Source organism: Brassica oleracea, chromosome C4 (assembly GCF_000695525.1).
Source record: "Brassica oleracea var. oleracea cultivar TO1000 chromosome C4, BOL, whole genome shotgun sequence".
NCBI lineage: Eukaryota > Viridiplantae > Streptophyta > Magnoliopsida > Brassicales > Brassicaceae > Brassica > Brassica oleracea.
This window is the reverse complement of record NC_027751.1, coordinates 49,150,229-49,165,429: the sequence shown is the minus strand read 5'-3', so window position 1 is coordinate 49,165,429 and position 15,201 is coordinate 49,150,229. Positions and strand designations below refer to the sequence as shown.

Here is a 15,201-nt window from a genome sequence, read left to right as displayed (position 1 = left end):
AAATATTGTATCAATATATCAAGCTTTTGGTATTTGGTCATTCATTTTAGAAAGTGGAACATCAATAAAAGTGGAGTTATATACATTTTTTATTCTTATTTCTTCAATCAAATATATGGTAACAATTGGTTAAAGATATTGTGGTAGGCGTTAGCTTCAAGTAGAGTCAACTCGAGATTTAGGGATACTTGGGCAAGGTTCACTTGCACAAAAGATGCAAGCACTGTCTATGTGGGTGATGTTTCACAATTATAGCAATGGAAGCATTACAACTAGCAAAAAAAGTTGTGGAGGTATTTCTGGTTTATATAAGAAAAAAGAAAAATATATGAGTTTGAAGCATACCTGAAAATTTGGTTTTGTATGGAAGGTAAGTTCAGTGCTGAAAGTGTACTTGAAACTGTGAGAAGAATCTTTGCTTCACTTTTTGGCTTTATCATGTCATGGCCTTTTCTAGTGAAGGCTCAAATATAACTGGACATTAACTTTATTATGTCTCGTGTTTTGTCTATGACTGGTCTTGTTTAAACCGGTTCTTGATTTTTATCGATCTGTTGGATACATGCAAATGAATGTTGAAATATTTCTATTTAACATAGGTGTCTCACTTTTTTTAACTGGAAATAACAAGAGCTCAGCTGGTTGTTAATCAACAAATGTAATCTCAAAACATCTATAACTAATATTATAATTACTGAAGTTAAAAATTGCAATCTTAAACTAATATTATAATTACTGAAGTTAAAAATTGCAATCTTAAACCCATAACCTCTTCCGATCAAGGAAAACATATTATTTTTTTAGTTCTCTTCCTAAAGATTGCAAGAGGTTATGGGTTTAAGATTGCAATTTTTAACTTCAGTAATTATAATATTAGTTTAAGATTGCAATTTTTAACTTCAGTAATGGCCAATAAACTACGAACAAACCTTTTGTATCAGAACTGTCTGATGAGATTCCAACAAAATTCTGCAGTTTCTGACAAAAAGGGTTCTCCTAATATTTCATTGTAGGATACACTTTTCTTGTAGTGAAGTGATCAAATTTACCAAAAAATTATATTATAAAAAGATTATGACAGTAAATTCAGTTTATATATTATGCTAATACCGGATATATAGGAATTTTGTGTACAGGAATTTGAAGTGCAAACTTAATATAAAATGTGCTCATTTGGCCGACTAAACAAGAGCCATGATTTCACTCATCTGGCGTAAATGGTTATTATAAGATAAGAAGAATTATATACTTGAGGAAAGAATCGTCACATAAATTATGAAACAGTTAAAATAAAATTCAAAATAAGTTATGAAACATAATCCAGCAGTGCTAGTAAACTAAAATATATTCACTAAACTATGAATATTACATATATGTTCAAAAAAAAAAGAATAATTACATATGAGAGAGCCCTAGAAAGTAGGAGTTAAACTGCCGACCAAAAACATTAACTTTCAGTTAAGATAGAACTATAAAAATATTAAAAGATAAAAAATCAGCTTCCGGGTATTTTTTATTATTTAAAATCATTCAGATGTGTATATTTTTCTAATTATAGTTAAGAGTAAAAAACTCCACTGGATTAACATTATCCTAAAACTTATCTATTTTCTGTTATCTTCCTCCTGATTTTTAGCCTATATAAACAATACAACAAACTATATTTTTTTCACCTATCAAATTCTCTCATTCTTAGTATACACCAGTTCTACACACACACAATATCAAACACCACTCAGATCCTGAGTTTCTGGATCAATGGGTATCTCAAATATTGTTTCTGTGTTATTATTGCTTGTACTACTCAGTTTAAGCAGTAATAACATCAAAGGGGTTGAAGCTTTTCATCATGTTTACGAAAATTTGCAATCTCAATCAGTCGAGTCAGTGGATCATCTTCACAGAACCGCTTTTCACTTTCAACCTCCAAAGCATTGGATTAACGGTACACTGATCTCTAGCTCTATTATTTCGTATATAGTTTACTTAGAAACATGTGTTTCCTTAATTAGGGTTTATAATGATCGCTTTGATGCTTAGATTTTAAGTTTCTGTTAGGTCTTCATTTCTTCAAATCCAACGTTTGCTTGTTATAGTATGCGTGATAAAACGATAAAACCAGCATTTCAGTGAACGAAACAGATAAACTTACAATATTCTTAGGGAGAAAACTTTTTCTCCAGTCAGATCATCAGTATATTTCCTAATTATTAACCCTACGTATTGATAAATATATACAGGGGGATAAAATATATTATGTTTGCATGGGGTAGTCTATATATATATATAAACTTATTAATCTATACGTATGCATTATTCATCTAAAGTAATTGCGTAGTTATGTCAAGAAACACAGCAACTATAATATGTAAACACAGCTATACCTTCTATATGTATATAAGCTATGCTTTAGCCTACATATGCATACGATAACTACACTTTTTCGAATTAGTACATGATTCAACAATAGAAGGCACATCATATATCACGTGAGAACGCAGCTTTGCTTATTTTGTATTATCTTTCTTTGTGAATGTGTATCCATATATCTCTTTCAAGAAATATATCTTGTTGCCAATGGGGAAGTTCTGTGTGAAATGTAGAAGTTTTATATTTGTGAAACCTCAAATCATTTTAATCTGATGTAAAAAACTATTTAATTTTATTTTCATTATCCAATAACATGTATAAAACCCTATTGTATATAGATAACAGATTATTAATATCTTAAAACTTTCAATCATTCAATCGAGAACCAATTATAAAATATAATTATGGTGAGGAGAGAACGATCGTGATCGAGTAATAAATTACACTTTATCCTCCTTTATTCACGTTTTCTTAATTTCATCTACAAGTTGTTGTACCATATACTTTCATTCATGTGATTATTTTGTATTGCGTATCCTCTTATCATATATCTTATTTAAAAAATCTAAATCTAATTTTGATGAATTCAGCATAATCTAACCTCGTCTTCCTTTGTTTTTGTGTGTTTTCATGTGGCATTCTCAACAATCACAACAGATCCAAATGGTGAGTTTATGAGAAAATGCATTTGTGTAGTTCTCACTAATATTATTAGATGATCTAATTTGAGTTTCCTGAAAACAGGTCCAGTATACTACAAAGGTTTCTACCATCTCTTCTACCAGTATAACACCAAGGGTGCGGTTTGGGGCAACATTGTGTGGGCACATTCGGTCTCCAAAGACTTAGTAAATTGGGAGGCTCTTGAACATGCCCTCTATCCCTCCAAATGGTTTGACATTAAAGGTACATGGTCCGGTTCAATAACAATCGTACCGGGAAAAGGACCGGTTATCCTATATACCGGTGTTAACCAAAACGAAACTCAAATCCAAAACTACGCAATCCCAAAGGACCCCTCAGACCCATACCTAAGAAAATGGATTAAACCAGATGATAACCCGCTCGTAATGCCAGACTACACCATGAACGGTTCAGCTTTCCGTGACCCGACCACGGCATGGTTCTCCAAAGACGGGCATTGGAGAACCGTGGTTGGGTCAAAAAGAAAGCATAGAGGGATTGCGTATATCTACAGAAGCCGTGATTTCAAGCATTGGGTCAAAGCTAAGCACCCGGTTCACTCTAAAGAATCAACCGGTATGTGGGAGTGTCCTGATTTCTTCCCGGTTTCCACAACTGATTTCCAAAACGGTTTGGACTTGGATTACACCGGTTTGAACACCAAACACGTGTTGAAAGTTAGCTTGGACATAACACGCTTCGAGTATTACACGCTTGGCAAATACGATCCTAAGAAGGACCGGTACGTACCAAACGGTGATACACCCGATGGTTGGGACGGTTTGAGATTCGATTATGGTAACTTCTACGCTTCAAAGACATTCTTTGACTACAAAAAGAACAGAAGAATCTTGTGGGGTTGGGCTAATGAATCTGACACCGTTGAAGATGATATTACCAAGGGCTGGGCCGGTCTTCAGGTTACATATTTTAACTATATTAATAATTTTATGATTTTCCAAATTTTGCTTAATAATGGCTTAATTGTTTGTTACTAAAGGTTATTCCAAGAACGGTGCTTCTTGACGCAAACAAGAATCAACTAGTGTTTTGGCCTATTGAAGAAATAGAGTCATTAAGAACTAACTACGTCCGAATGAACAACAAAAACATCAAGATGGGTCAACGCTTAGAAGTCAAAGGAATCACTCCTGCTCAGGCCGATGTGGAAGTGACATTCAACGTGGGACAATGTCTAGAGAAAGCTGAAACATTCGACCCGAGCTACACATTCAAACCTTTAGATTTGTGTAAAATAAAAGGCTCGAATGTGACAGGTGGTGTTGGACCTTTCGGTTTGATCACATTGGCCACTCCTGATTTGGAAGAGTACACTCCTGTCTTCTTTAGAGTCTTCAAAGACACTTCTACAGATAAGCCTAAGGTTCTCATGTGCTCAGATGCTAGACCGTACGTTCCATAACCCTCTATGTATATGCTTGATATCCTATATATATATATATTATGCTTTTATTTAATGATTCTAACATTATTGAAACATTTCGTTATAGTTCATCGTTGAAGCAAGACAGGGGTCCACTCAAACAAGATAGGATGTACAAACCATCATTTGCTGGGTTTGTGGACGTTGATCTATCTGATGGAAGGATCTCTCTAAGGAGTTTGGTACGTATAGAGTAAAAATCTTTGGTATTATTATTGATTTATTTTGTTTTGCGTATATGTAATTGACATGAAAAGGATCTCTCTAAGGAGTTTGGTACGTATAGAGTAAAAATCTTTGGTATTAATTATTTATTTTGTTTTGTGTATAATTGACATGAAATGGAATTTTTATTTACAGATAGATCACTCGGTAGTAGAGAGCTTCGGAGCTTTAGGGAAAACAGTAATAACGTCACGAGTGTATCCATTGAAAGCAGTGAAAGGGAATGCACATTTGTATGTGTTTAACAATGGAACACAGACTGTAAACATAGAGAGTCTTGATGCATGGAGCATGGAGAAGCCTTTGCAGATGATGAATAATGGAGCTCTCTAATGTAGACTTTAATTAACTCTCTCCCTTATCCTTTTCTTTCTTATAGTGATGGTAAGGTGCATGATAATTTGATGTCATTAGAAAGAAAAACTTTGTGATTTTCTGTTTTATCAAGTATGATAGTGCATGTCCGCACTAAATATATGTACTGTACCTTTCTACTAATTACTCAATAAACAACAAGAATCTGTAGTTGGATCTAAGTTGGGAAATGATATTTGGCAAAAAAAAAAGGTTGGGAAATGTGAGTTTTAAACAAAAAGATAAACCATCTATTAGTTTGGTTAGACCTAAATGCCATTTTCGTTTGTGAATATTGTGATATTAGTATTTATTGGATACGACAATGGATACTAACCAATGGAAACATGAACTTTCAATGGAAACACAAAAATATAACATAGATAAATGAGCTTTGTTACCACCTCAGCCCGATCTTCTTGGTCTCTCTTCTTTTTAAATCTAAGCTCTGTAAGCAAGAGCTTTGCAGCAATGGTCCTCTAAAAATAGAGTGGCACAAATCAAAGGCCTTGCGATCAAATGTGGGTTCCTTGTGTTGGCTATCAGACCATATATAAAACCTCTTAATCGTCTCTAAGAGTTCATTCCTAGACACATCAATGCTAATAGATTCCTTCACCCGCTGATAAAATCCATTAACGTCTTTATTCGATTATTTACCAGTAACACTTTTGTAATCGTGAGAGCCTTAATGGTTCAAACCGAAGTATCCAAATTAGGGTTAGGGTGTTTTTTTTAGAGAGAGATGAATGATTTCGCTTTCATTTTATAATATGAGGATATACTAATAGTTTTTAACATCAAAATTTGACTGAAACGAGTTTTTGTGTTAAAACACTAGAGATGTCTTTCAAGAGAAACACAAAAACATAACATATATAAATGAGCTTCTCGTGAAAAATCAAAACAGGTCACTTGATCTTCTTCTTCGGCCTCAACTGCGAAAAAAAAAAAAAAAAAAAAGATTTAGAAATTAATAATTCATAACAGAAACTAAGTAAAATTATAAGGTAAACAATCAGAGGCAAACCTGGTTGCTGTGGCCACACTTCTTCTTCCTGCAGTTGACAGCCCTTGGGTGCAGACGAGCATAACACCTAAAACAACACGTTACTCAACATGAGACACGAAGAAACTGCTTTACCGACAAGATCATACTTAGATGAACAAGAACAACTCAAGTGTTATAGTAACTAGCCCATAACAGTTTGTGTTCATGATTCTCAAGACTCAAGGCAGAGGAAAGTTAATCAATGGAAAAGAATCTTACTTGCGGCAGATCATCTTGTCTTGATTGTACTTACGAGCCAAAGCCATCAGAGAGGGCTCAATGATACCTCCTCTTAGCCTCAGGACAAGATGCAGAGTCGACTCTGTTTTACAACACAAAATAAAGATTTCATTTTTAGAGAATCCCATCCAACTAGAGAAAAGAACACTTAAAGAAGGGTTTTTGAACCTTTCTGGATGTTGTAGTCAGCCAAGGTGCGACCATCTTCGAGCTGTTTTCCGGCGAAGATCAACCTCTGCTGATCCGGAGGGATTCCTGAAAAGAGAGGAAATCAATTTATAAGAAATGCCAATTAAAAAAAAAAAGAAAGACAAAAGACTCAAAAGGGCTACCTTCTTTGTCCTGGATCTTTGCCTTGACATTGTCAATGGTGTCACTGCTCTCAACCTCGAGGGTAATGGTCTTGCCAGTCAATGTTTTTACGAATATCTGCATCTTCTCCTTCGCCGCAAGTCTCAAAACAGAGTAGAACAGTGTAAAGAAAATAAATTATTTATGATGGGCCTTCAGTGCCAAAGCCCACTAACTTCTGGACATAGATAGACGTTTAATAAAAATTATACTTATAATAATGAGGAAATTTCAAAATTATAATTTTGAAGTATCAATTCATCTACCATTCCCATGAAAAAAAAATGAAATAAAACATTGAAAGGCACTTTGTGGATATGAGACACATTGTTGGGACGACTGTCTTTTTGGTGGACACAAAAGCTCTCCTAGTATTAACCAGCCTAACTGGGAAGAGGATGTTCCCTTTAAAGAACCAAACCAGATATCTCTTTAGTTGGAATAAATGAAAAATGTGCAAAAGTAAAAGTAGTTGTATCGGTTTTAAGGTCTCTTTTCTGACCGTCAGATCATTTTTTAAAAGAAGATCTAATGGCTCAGAAGAGGCGTATTGGTTTGGCTCGTAATAAATGGTGTTCCTTAAACGTAACTTGTTGTGGGTTTCGTTTTTCAACGAAGGTGAGAGATAAGGCGAGGAGAGATATAAGAGATAGAACCGGCGAAGGGAGCTTCGTTTCGAGTTCCGTCGCTTCAGAAGTCATGGTTAGGTTGGTTATGGATGTCTTGTTTGTGGTTGTGGTGGTGTATTCAAAATAGCATCCACATGTAGATTGGGTTGTGGTTAGAGAGGGTGTGGCTACATGGGGGTTGTGGTTGAAACCATGAAGTTGGGTTGTGGTTAGAGAGGTTGTGGCTACATGGGTGTTGTGGTTGAAACCATGAAGTTGGGTTGTGGTTAGAGAGGTTGTGGTCAGTTTGGCTAAAGTTTCGTGTGTAGGAGATGCATGTTTTTATTTTTAATACGTGCGGATACGACCGTGGGGATTGTGTGTTTGTGGTTAAAGAAACTTTTTTAGACTTGGGAGTCAGCACAATGGTCGGGGACCCGCAATGGCAATGGCTGGGGATCTGGATTTAGAACCAGAATTAGACCTTAGATCTAATGCACTCAAAAACCTCAACAATCTCGCTGATATCTTACTTCATGTCAAGAAGTTCTTGCTTTATTTGGATCAGGTCTGGCATAAGAAAGTGTGTTGTAACACAATGTGTCTCTGAGTGAAATTGTAAACTTGTGTCTCTGAATTTCGTAGGCAAATGAGCTTTAATTATTTTCATTTCATTTTCTTACATGCCAATAAAACAAACAACCCGAACTTTGTTAATTTAAGGAGTAACTCCTTTCAATTGTGTTGAAGCGAAGCATCCTTGTATGGTTATTAACTTATTCATAAACAATCAGTCACTTGCAATATATCTTGGAGTTTAAAAAAGAATTACACTTTTGAAGAATCTTCTAAAAAAACAGAGATCACATGTTCTTTAATTGTAGTTTCACTATCTAGAACATAAGGATAACCCAGCTGACATTACCGATTATTAAATCTTTTGATTAGTCAACTACTGAACTTTCAGGCTTTCTATTAAATTGTATATGCTTCTCCTTTTGTCGAGACAAACAACAATATATAGGTTGTTGAGAGAATGGAAGGAAAAGACTTTCCCTCAAAACTGCACAAGAATGGATCGAAACAATTAACTATAAATGACTTGTCTATTTTGAAAACTTAAAACCAAAATTTATTTGTTTAATTTATTAAAAGAACAGAGTTTTTCGTTCTAACATACAATTACTTTATCCATATGCAAATACACTAAATGTTAGTTCGTTTGGTGGCAAGTGATTTTGGATGATGGTTTAAATGCAAAATCATTTGTATAAACATCCTCACAAATTTTCCTTGTTTTTCAAGCTGAACCAAGACAAATCTTCTTAAATATATATATATATGAACTTACACTTTCAACACCATAATGATACCATATACTTATAACTCTCATGTTACACAAAGCACAAGCTACACACATATGCATGAAGACACAGTAGATCCCTTTTCCATCTTGACAAACAGAAAATATTAAATCAATGCCTTTTTAAGCCAATGGCTGAGATGACTATGAGAAGGACGAAGAAAACAACAGAGATAGAAGCGGCTACAACTGCAGTACTCGCGGTTTGGCAGAAGTCTCCAAATTGCTGACAAATAGGGAGCCAATTGGTGTTTGCGTTGCCGTTATGTGCAAGGTAGACAATTGATGCAGCCGCAGCAGCAGCTGATGTGGTAAGCGTTAAGACCACCTTCAAATATACATAAATTAAACAAAATGAATTAAATTAAAATAATAAATAAATAAATAAATTGGATATAAAAAGAGGATATTACGGTGTCAGAGATGAGGAGGATGAGCCGTGGTACAACCGCAAGTGGACGTACAATAGTTACGATGGAGAAGGGAAGTGATAGGACGATATAGCTGGCTACGATGGCTATTGCTATCACAAAGAACCTTCAAAAAGATTTACATGTATATATTTCATTAAGTCATTAGTTTGACAAGTTTAAAATGGATAACTACACAACTTTGCAATATATAATCGGAACATGACTACTTACAATAACATGAATTTTAATATTTGATTTCAGTTAAAACTATAAGAGTAAATTAGTAAAAAGTATATAAAAAGTATATATAACCGTAGTTAAAAATATACTAGTATATACATGTATTGTGTAAAATGTAATGTAAATTAGTAAGCATATATATATGTTAAGAAAATGTAAATGGACTTACTGAAATGTCGGGAAGTCATCATAACCGGCTTGGAACTGTAAGAACTGAGTAAAGAAAGGCAGTGTTTCCTCAGCGGTGAACATGACGGAGGAAGCCCCGATGGTGATTCCTATGGCCGCCAAACGGAGGAGGAAATCAAATATGGCCAAACCTCTCTTGTAGCCTCCTCCTGCAGCTGCTGCCACAAAGCCCTTCTTCTTCTCATGGCTTGTACTTTTGGTCACGGTGCTCGGCTCGCCAACGTCAATGGTGGTGGACTCTTTCGCCATTCTCTCTTGCAGTTGGGATTCAAAGAAAGAAGAAGTGTGTTGTTTGTGTATTGAAATGTTTTCTACTTGTGGTGGGAGACTAATGGAAGGTGGACAAGTATTTATATAGTCCTGGTTTTAAGTAATGGCTGGTTAGAGATAATTAGCAGCTAATCAGTGATGAGCCTGTAAGTGTTTAATATTTAGTTTAGTTGATTTGTTAGAGTCCGGGAATAAGAGGAGTTGTTGCTTCTTACTTTCCCCACTTTACTGGGTCTCAGCTAATAATTCAAATTAAAGAAAGCTAAAAATAACATATTTAAAATTATGAAGTTGGCATACGTAGGTATGCAACAAAAAAAAAACATAATTTAATTCTGAATGTTATAAAGTAGTAGATGAAATTCTGAATGTTACATGTTGAACAATAATTTTTTGCTCATTTTGGTTTGCCACTAGTCAAAGACATGAGGACGCTTCTCTTGTAATCCGTCTAGCCAAGCTCGTTTTGAATCTCATAACATACAAGTCCTTTTTGTGTCAAAATTCTCCCATATGTATGCAATACAAATATTTCAGAGCAGATGTGAAAGACTAGTCAAGTAAATAGAATTCGAGGATGGCTAAAGAGAAATGATCCGATTTGTGACCTTCTTTGATACTCCTTCTCAAATAAGCCAGGTATCGTAAAGAACAGCAAAAACATCCAAACAAAATAAAATAAAATGTCTTAACCAAATAAAACCTAGCTAGAAGCCTAGAAGTGGAGAAGAAAACACAAACAAGCATAAGCGCTTAAAGATACATCAAGTTCTAAACATCATCTAATCCAATAACGTCCCAAATTTTAGTAAGATAGCGGTTGAATGTTTTTTTTATTTCAACTTTTCTCAAATGGTTGTTTTGTAGATTGTAAAGAAAAATGTGGAAAAGAGTGCTACTTTGAGGTTGAACGATCGTCTGGCAAGTGGTGGGATCATGACATGTATTTTGAGGTACCAAAATAACCTCACCGTTTCTAGTTGTACCTTGTACCCTCAAACGGATGCCATTGAGTAAATGCATCTGAGAAGGATGCAACACAAAACTCTTCCTCGACCACATAATCTTCTCCGGATCATCCATAACCCATAGTTCCATCTCACCTCTTTCTCCAAAAACGATATGGTTTAAAAGAGCTACTCTTCCACCATATTCTATAAGAGCAGTAGTAAGATGGTAAAAGGCGATATCTTCAGGTGTTTGGAAGATACTGATTTCTTCAGAATGAATATCAAAACTGACGAGCACAGGATGAAGAAAACGATCCCAAGCTAGGTAATAGATACGCCCATTGATACTCAATCTCTGTGATAAAGGATGATGTGGTTGACACGGGCTTGAAATTTGTCTCCACCTACTTGATCCATCTCCTCCTAGTAGTAAGACCCAATGCTCTGACAGGTACGTCCAACGGCCTTCTCCATGTGTTGAAACTGTGCAAAGCACTTTATATTGATCATGAACAGGATCATGTCCGATATGGTACATGAAGTTCTTATCCTTGTGATCTTCAGCTATGATGTTGGATCCTTCTATGTGGGGTAACAGGACAAGTTGCCTAGTCGCAGTGTTATATATTTTAGCACTTGGACCATTTATAAAGCACATCAAACTGCGAAAAACTTGAGAGACAGAGTAGCCTTCCATCGCTGCGATAGTCAAATCTTGGTCAACGACAAAGGACGACATAGTAGTATGGTCCGAAGGTGACGATGATGATAGTAATACATTTTTGAAAGGGCGCTTGCCGAAGCTCAACCACATGTATATACGCAGCGAGGATGATGAAACCTTTAGGCAACGGTCGGTGAAGTATTGGGAACAAATTAAAGATAACCAGAGCTTTGATACGGATTTGAACCTCATAAGGGATTTAGCAGGAAGTCTAGTGAGAATCTCGATCACGAGTTCAAAGGGAAGTTCATGGCTCTTGCATATGTCTCTTTCTTTTCTTCTCTCCCGTAAGAACATGATGGCTAGGTCAAAAGATGTTGTCCTCCCAGAGTTTGTATACGAATTTTGATAAGAATGTAAGCTTTCGCTTGATAAGTCCTCTCTTGCCGTGGATTGAACTTATCTTTTATCTTTCCTTGCAATATTAACTTAAATAATTTTGTAAATTTAGTTTACCATTGATTTGCTTTTGAGTCGGCAATTTTTTTTTTAATAATTATGTAAACATGCTTCTTTTATCATCTATATACATACTAATGTGTCATTGCATAAATGACTTATATATGTCAACAATATTCTATACGAAGAGAATACACAATTATCAAACTGGTTTAATGTTTACCGTATATAACATAATTCCAATAAATTTTAGTTTTACTTTATATTTGATATTATTTTTCGAATTTACCTTTAAATTATTATCATTTTCATAAATATCTTTAATTTATTATTAAAAGATAAAATTAACTCTTTCAAAACATTTATAAATATATAAAAGTTAGTTACAAAAATTTATAAACTCAAATTCACCACCTAAATAATAAATTTTAAATAATAATCGTTAAACCATAAATTCAAATGGTATGATATCTTTAATTTTAATTAAAAATGATATTCAAATTGGTGTATTTCGAATAATTTCTCAAATAGGATCTTTACTGCAAAATACTAGTTTTTTCAAAAATAAGTTTTGCTGGCTTTAATAATATCCCAAAAAAATCATCTATACTTTATAGGTTCAGTTTAATTTCATTTCCATATAAATTTTAAATTTTAGAAATGAACCATAAATTATGTAAAATAATATAATTAATTACTAAATTATGTAATTAAAATATTTTAGTATAAAAATATAATTCGCACGCGGATCAAGAAGTATTAACTTAAATAATTTTGTAATTTTAGTTTACCCTTGATTTGCTTTTGAGTCGACAAATGTTTTTTCCCTTTCTCGAACTAATAACCAAAATTATGCATCATTAAAATCTACTGTGAAAAACTTACAGCTAACGTTTGATAACGAAAAAGATCAAGTTAGATTCTGAAAGAATCAGACATATACTTTAATTTTATATCAAAAAAGAGAAAAATAAAAAAACATGCGAAATTCGAATTGACATTTGATCGCTTCTCTCTCTTGATCCATTGTGGGCTTGTGGGCAAAAAAACGGACCAGGCCCAAGTATTATAGATTTCTCAGGTCGGCCCATTAAGAAAGGAGAATCAGATCCGACCCGATATTTACGGTATAGTATAGCGTTTCGGTTCCTCTCTCTCTCTCTCTCGCTCTCTCTCCGTCTCTGAAAAAAATGACGGCGAGACCTGAAGGAAGTCCGCCGGAGGTTACACTGGAGACCTCCATGGGTCCCTTCGCCGCCGAGGTGATGATGCTTTCTTCTCGAATCCAACTTCGATTTTAGGGTTTTAGGGTTTACAGTGGTTTTGAAAGTTTGACATTTACTCAGATGTATTACAAACACTCACGAACTTCGTGGAGCTGTCACGGAGAGGCTACTATGACAACGTTCTCTTTCACAGAATCATCAAGGTCTGATCTTTATTTTCTAATCTGAGTTTGGATTGTACTGAGATCACTTTTGATGACGAAAGTTTGTTTCCTTTGGTATTGATTTGATGATTTAGGACTTCATAGTGCAAGGTGGTGATCCCACTGGAACTGGAAGAGGTGGTCAGTCCATTTATGGGTACGTCCTCTCAATGTTTAGCTCTTTCTTTGATCAGTCCTAGCTAGCTTTACTGCTTGGTTCCATGGATTTGGTTGAGAACATGGCTAAGCTTTGATAAAAGCTGTAGTTAACTAGTTTCCTTTTTGTTTTATATTCACTTAAGAGTTAAGACTAAAAAGGTTTTGAAATTGGGCAAACGTTATTCAGAACATGATATATATATATTTTTTTTTTTGATTCTGGTATCTGGGCAGCCACATTCCCAACTATCCCGTATTCCTAACTATCCCCGTAGGGGGTCCAGCGCCCCAACGGAAGGGATGTTAAATCCGTTGTGGCCGGGGCTGGAAGTCGTGATGGCGGGCACCTCAGCCGAGGTTCCTTTACCACCAGACCACGAGGCCCGGTTTGAGAACATGATATATAAACTAGCACAAGGTTCTAGATATCTCTCACGTTAGTTGACACTGCCCAGTTTGCTCTCTTCAGTGTCCGTTTCATTCTTGTTTTGAAACTCCAATGCTATTAGTTTCCATATTTTAAAACAATGAATATATTTTGCTTGTTTTAGCATTTTATCATAAGGAATGAATTTTTTGCCTTGTAGTTCCAAGTTTGAGGACGAGATAAAGCCAGAGTTGAAGCACACAGGAGCTGGGATTTTGTCAATGGCAAACGCTGGTCCTAACACTAATGGGAGTCAGTTCTTCATCACTTTAGCACCCACCCTCACCCTCCTTGGATGGTAGTAAACCACATACATCTCCAATTTAATTTGCTTTCATGTTTTGATATCCTATCAATATAATTGTCGATTCTATCTATGTTCATCTTCTAGGAAAGCACACGATATTTGGCAGAGTTTGCCGTGGTATGGAGGTGATCAAGAGGCTCGGTAGTGTCCAAACCGATAACACCGACAGGTAAAGTTTCTCTCTCTCTCTCTAAAGCAACTGAGAATTGATCCATGGGAAAACCAGACGATTTGATGAAAAAAACTTTCTGTTGTAAACTTTCAGACCAATCCATGAAGTGAAGATTCTGAGGACCAAAGTGATTGATTAGTAAACCATGATGAAGAACTATAACTATGTACTGGTCCTTGTTACTACTATGGATTTGTTTTTGACTCGACTAGACCAAAAAAAGAGGGTTACAAGGTTGATTTAATTGTAATATACGTTCATATTATATTGATTAAGTAAATTTTTTTTTTGCATCTTAAACTATCTATTTTTTTACGAATGTGTGATATAATATATAAAAAATATAAAAAAAAGAGTATAGAGTTAATTTTATTATATTCATTAAGTAAATATTTTTTTTTGAATCTTAAACTATCTAATTTTTTTACGAATGTGTGATATCATATAAAAAATATAAAAAAATGAGTATAGAGTTAATTAGATAATTTTAAAAACAGAAATTTTTCTTTTGTGTGCGATATCATATAAGTAATGATTTGTCCAGTTAACAAAAATCATGATTATTTTATTTGTAATTTTTTTATTTTGACCATTTCCTTAAAATTATATTAAATTTTACATATTTTAATTAGAATATTTTTAATATCTTTACCTTTTTTATTTGAAATGCAACTCAATATTTTTTTAACAATTATAACAAAATATTTTTAAATATTTTAGAATTTGTTTGAAAAAAAATGAAAATTACATTTTAAATTAAAATTATCCTAAAATATGATAAGTTTTGATGTAAACGAAAACTCAAATTATGTCAAAAATAATGATATTCAAT

At 34.4% G+C, this 15,201-nt stretch overlaps 5 protein-coding genes across 5 annotated transcripts; 2 read left to right on the top strand and 3 right to left on the bottom strand.

Moving 5' to 3' along the window:
• The first annotated feature begins 1,669 nt into the window (after nucleotides 1-1,669).
• Nucleotides 1,670-5,268, top strand: LOC106337713 (beta-fructofuranosidase, insoluble isoenzyme CWINV4). The gene is made up of 6 exons (XM_013776846.1): nucleotides 1,670-1,945; nucleotides 3,028-3,036; nucleotides 3,115-3,974; nucleotides 4,055-4,464; nucleotides 4,566-4,680; nucleotides 4,859-5,268. Exons 1-6 carry the CDS (start codon nucleotides 1,759-1,761, stop codon nucleotides 5,054-5,056), a joined length of 1,779 nt encoding a protein of 592 aa, XP_013632300.1. The 5' UTR covers nucleotides 1,670-1,758; the 3' UTR covers nucleotides 5,057-5,268.
• A 597-nt stretch (nucleotides 5,269-5,865) lies between these two features.
• On the bottom strand, nucleotides 5,866-6,834 carry LOC106340542 (ubiquitin-60S ribosomal protein L40). Its single transcript, XM_013779408.1, has 5 exons — nucleotides 6,701-6,834; nucleotides 6,537-6,623; nucleotides 6,348-6,450; nucleotides 6,108-6,174; nucleotides 5,866-6,015 (listed from the first exon to the last, which is right to left on the bottom strand). Exons 1-5 carry the CDS (start codon nucleotides 6,801-6,803, stop codon nucleotides 5,989-5,991), a joined length of 387 nt encoding a protein of 128 aa, XP_013634862.1. The 5' UTR covers nucleotides 6,804-6,834; the 3' UTR covers nucleotides 5,866-5,988.
• Nucleotides 6,835-8,681: 1,847 nt separating this feature from the next.
• Nucleotides 8,682-9,845, bottom strand: LOC106340941 (casparian strip membrane protein 1). The gene is made up of 3 exons (XM_013779765.1): nucleotides 9,513-9,845; nucleotides 9,104-9,227; nucleotides 8,682-9,018 (listed from the first exon to the last, which is right to left on the bottom strand). The coding sequence occupies exons 1-3, from the start codon at nucleotides 9,779-9,781 to the stop codon at nucleotides 8,803-8,805; spliced, it is 609 nt and encodes a 202-aa protein (XP_013635219.1). The 5' UTR covers nucleotides 9,782-9,845; the 3' UTR covers nucleotides 8,682-8,802.
• Nucleotides 9,846-10,573: 728 nt separating this feature from the next.
• On the bottom strand, nucleotides 10,574-11,773 carry LOC106341532 (F-box/kelch-repeat protein At4g19930-like). Its single transcript, XM_013780282.1, has one exon. The coding sequence runs from the start codon at nucleotides 11,771-11,773 to the stop codon at nucleotides 10,574-10,576; it is 1,200 nt and encodes a 399-aa protein (XP_013635736.1).
• Nucleotides 11,774-13,027: 1,254 nt separating this feature from the next.
• Nucleotides 13,028-14,572, top strand: LOC106337252 (peptidyl-prolyl cis-trans isomerase CYP18-2). Its single transcript, XM_013776331.1, is given in 8 exon segments — nucleotides 13,028-13,137; nucleotides 13,222-13,237; nucleotides 13,240-13,304; nucleotides 13,400-13,461; nucleotides 14,051-14,168; nucleotides 14,170-14,188; nucleotides 14,282-14,366; nucleotides 14,463-14,572. Coding segments are annotated over 8 exon segments (483 nt in total). The 5' UTR covers nucleotides 13,028-13,065; the 3' UTR covers nucleotides 14,509-14,572.
• The last annotated feature ends 629 nt before the right edge of the window (nucleotides 14,573-15,201 follow it).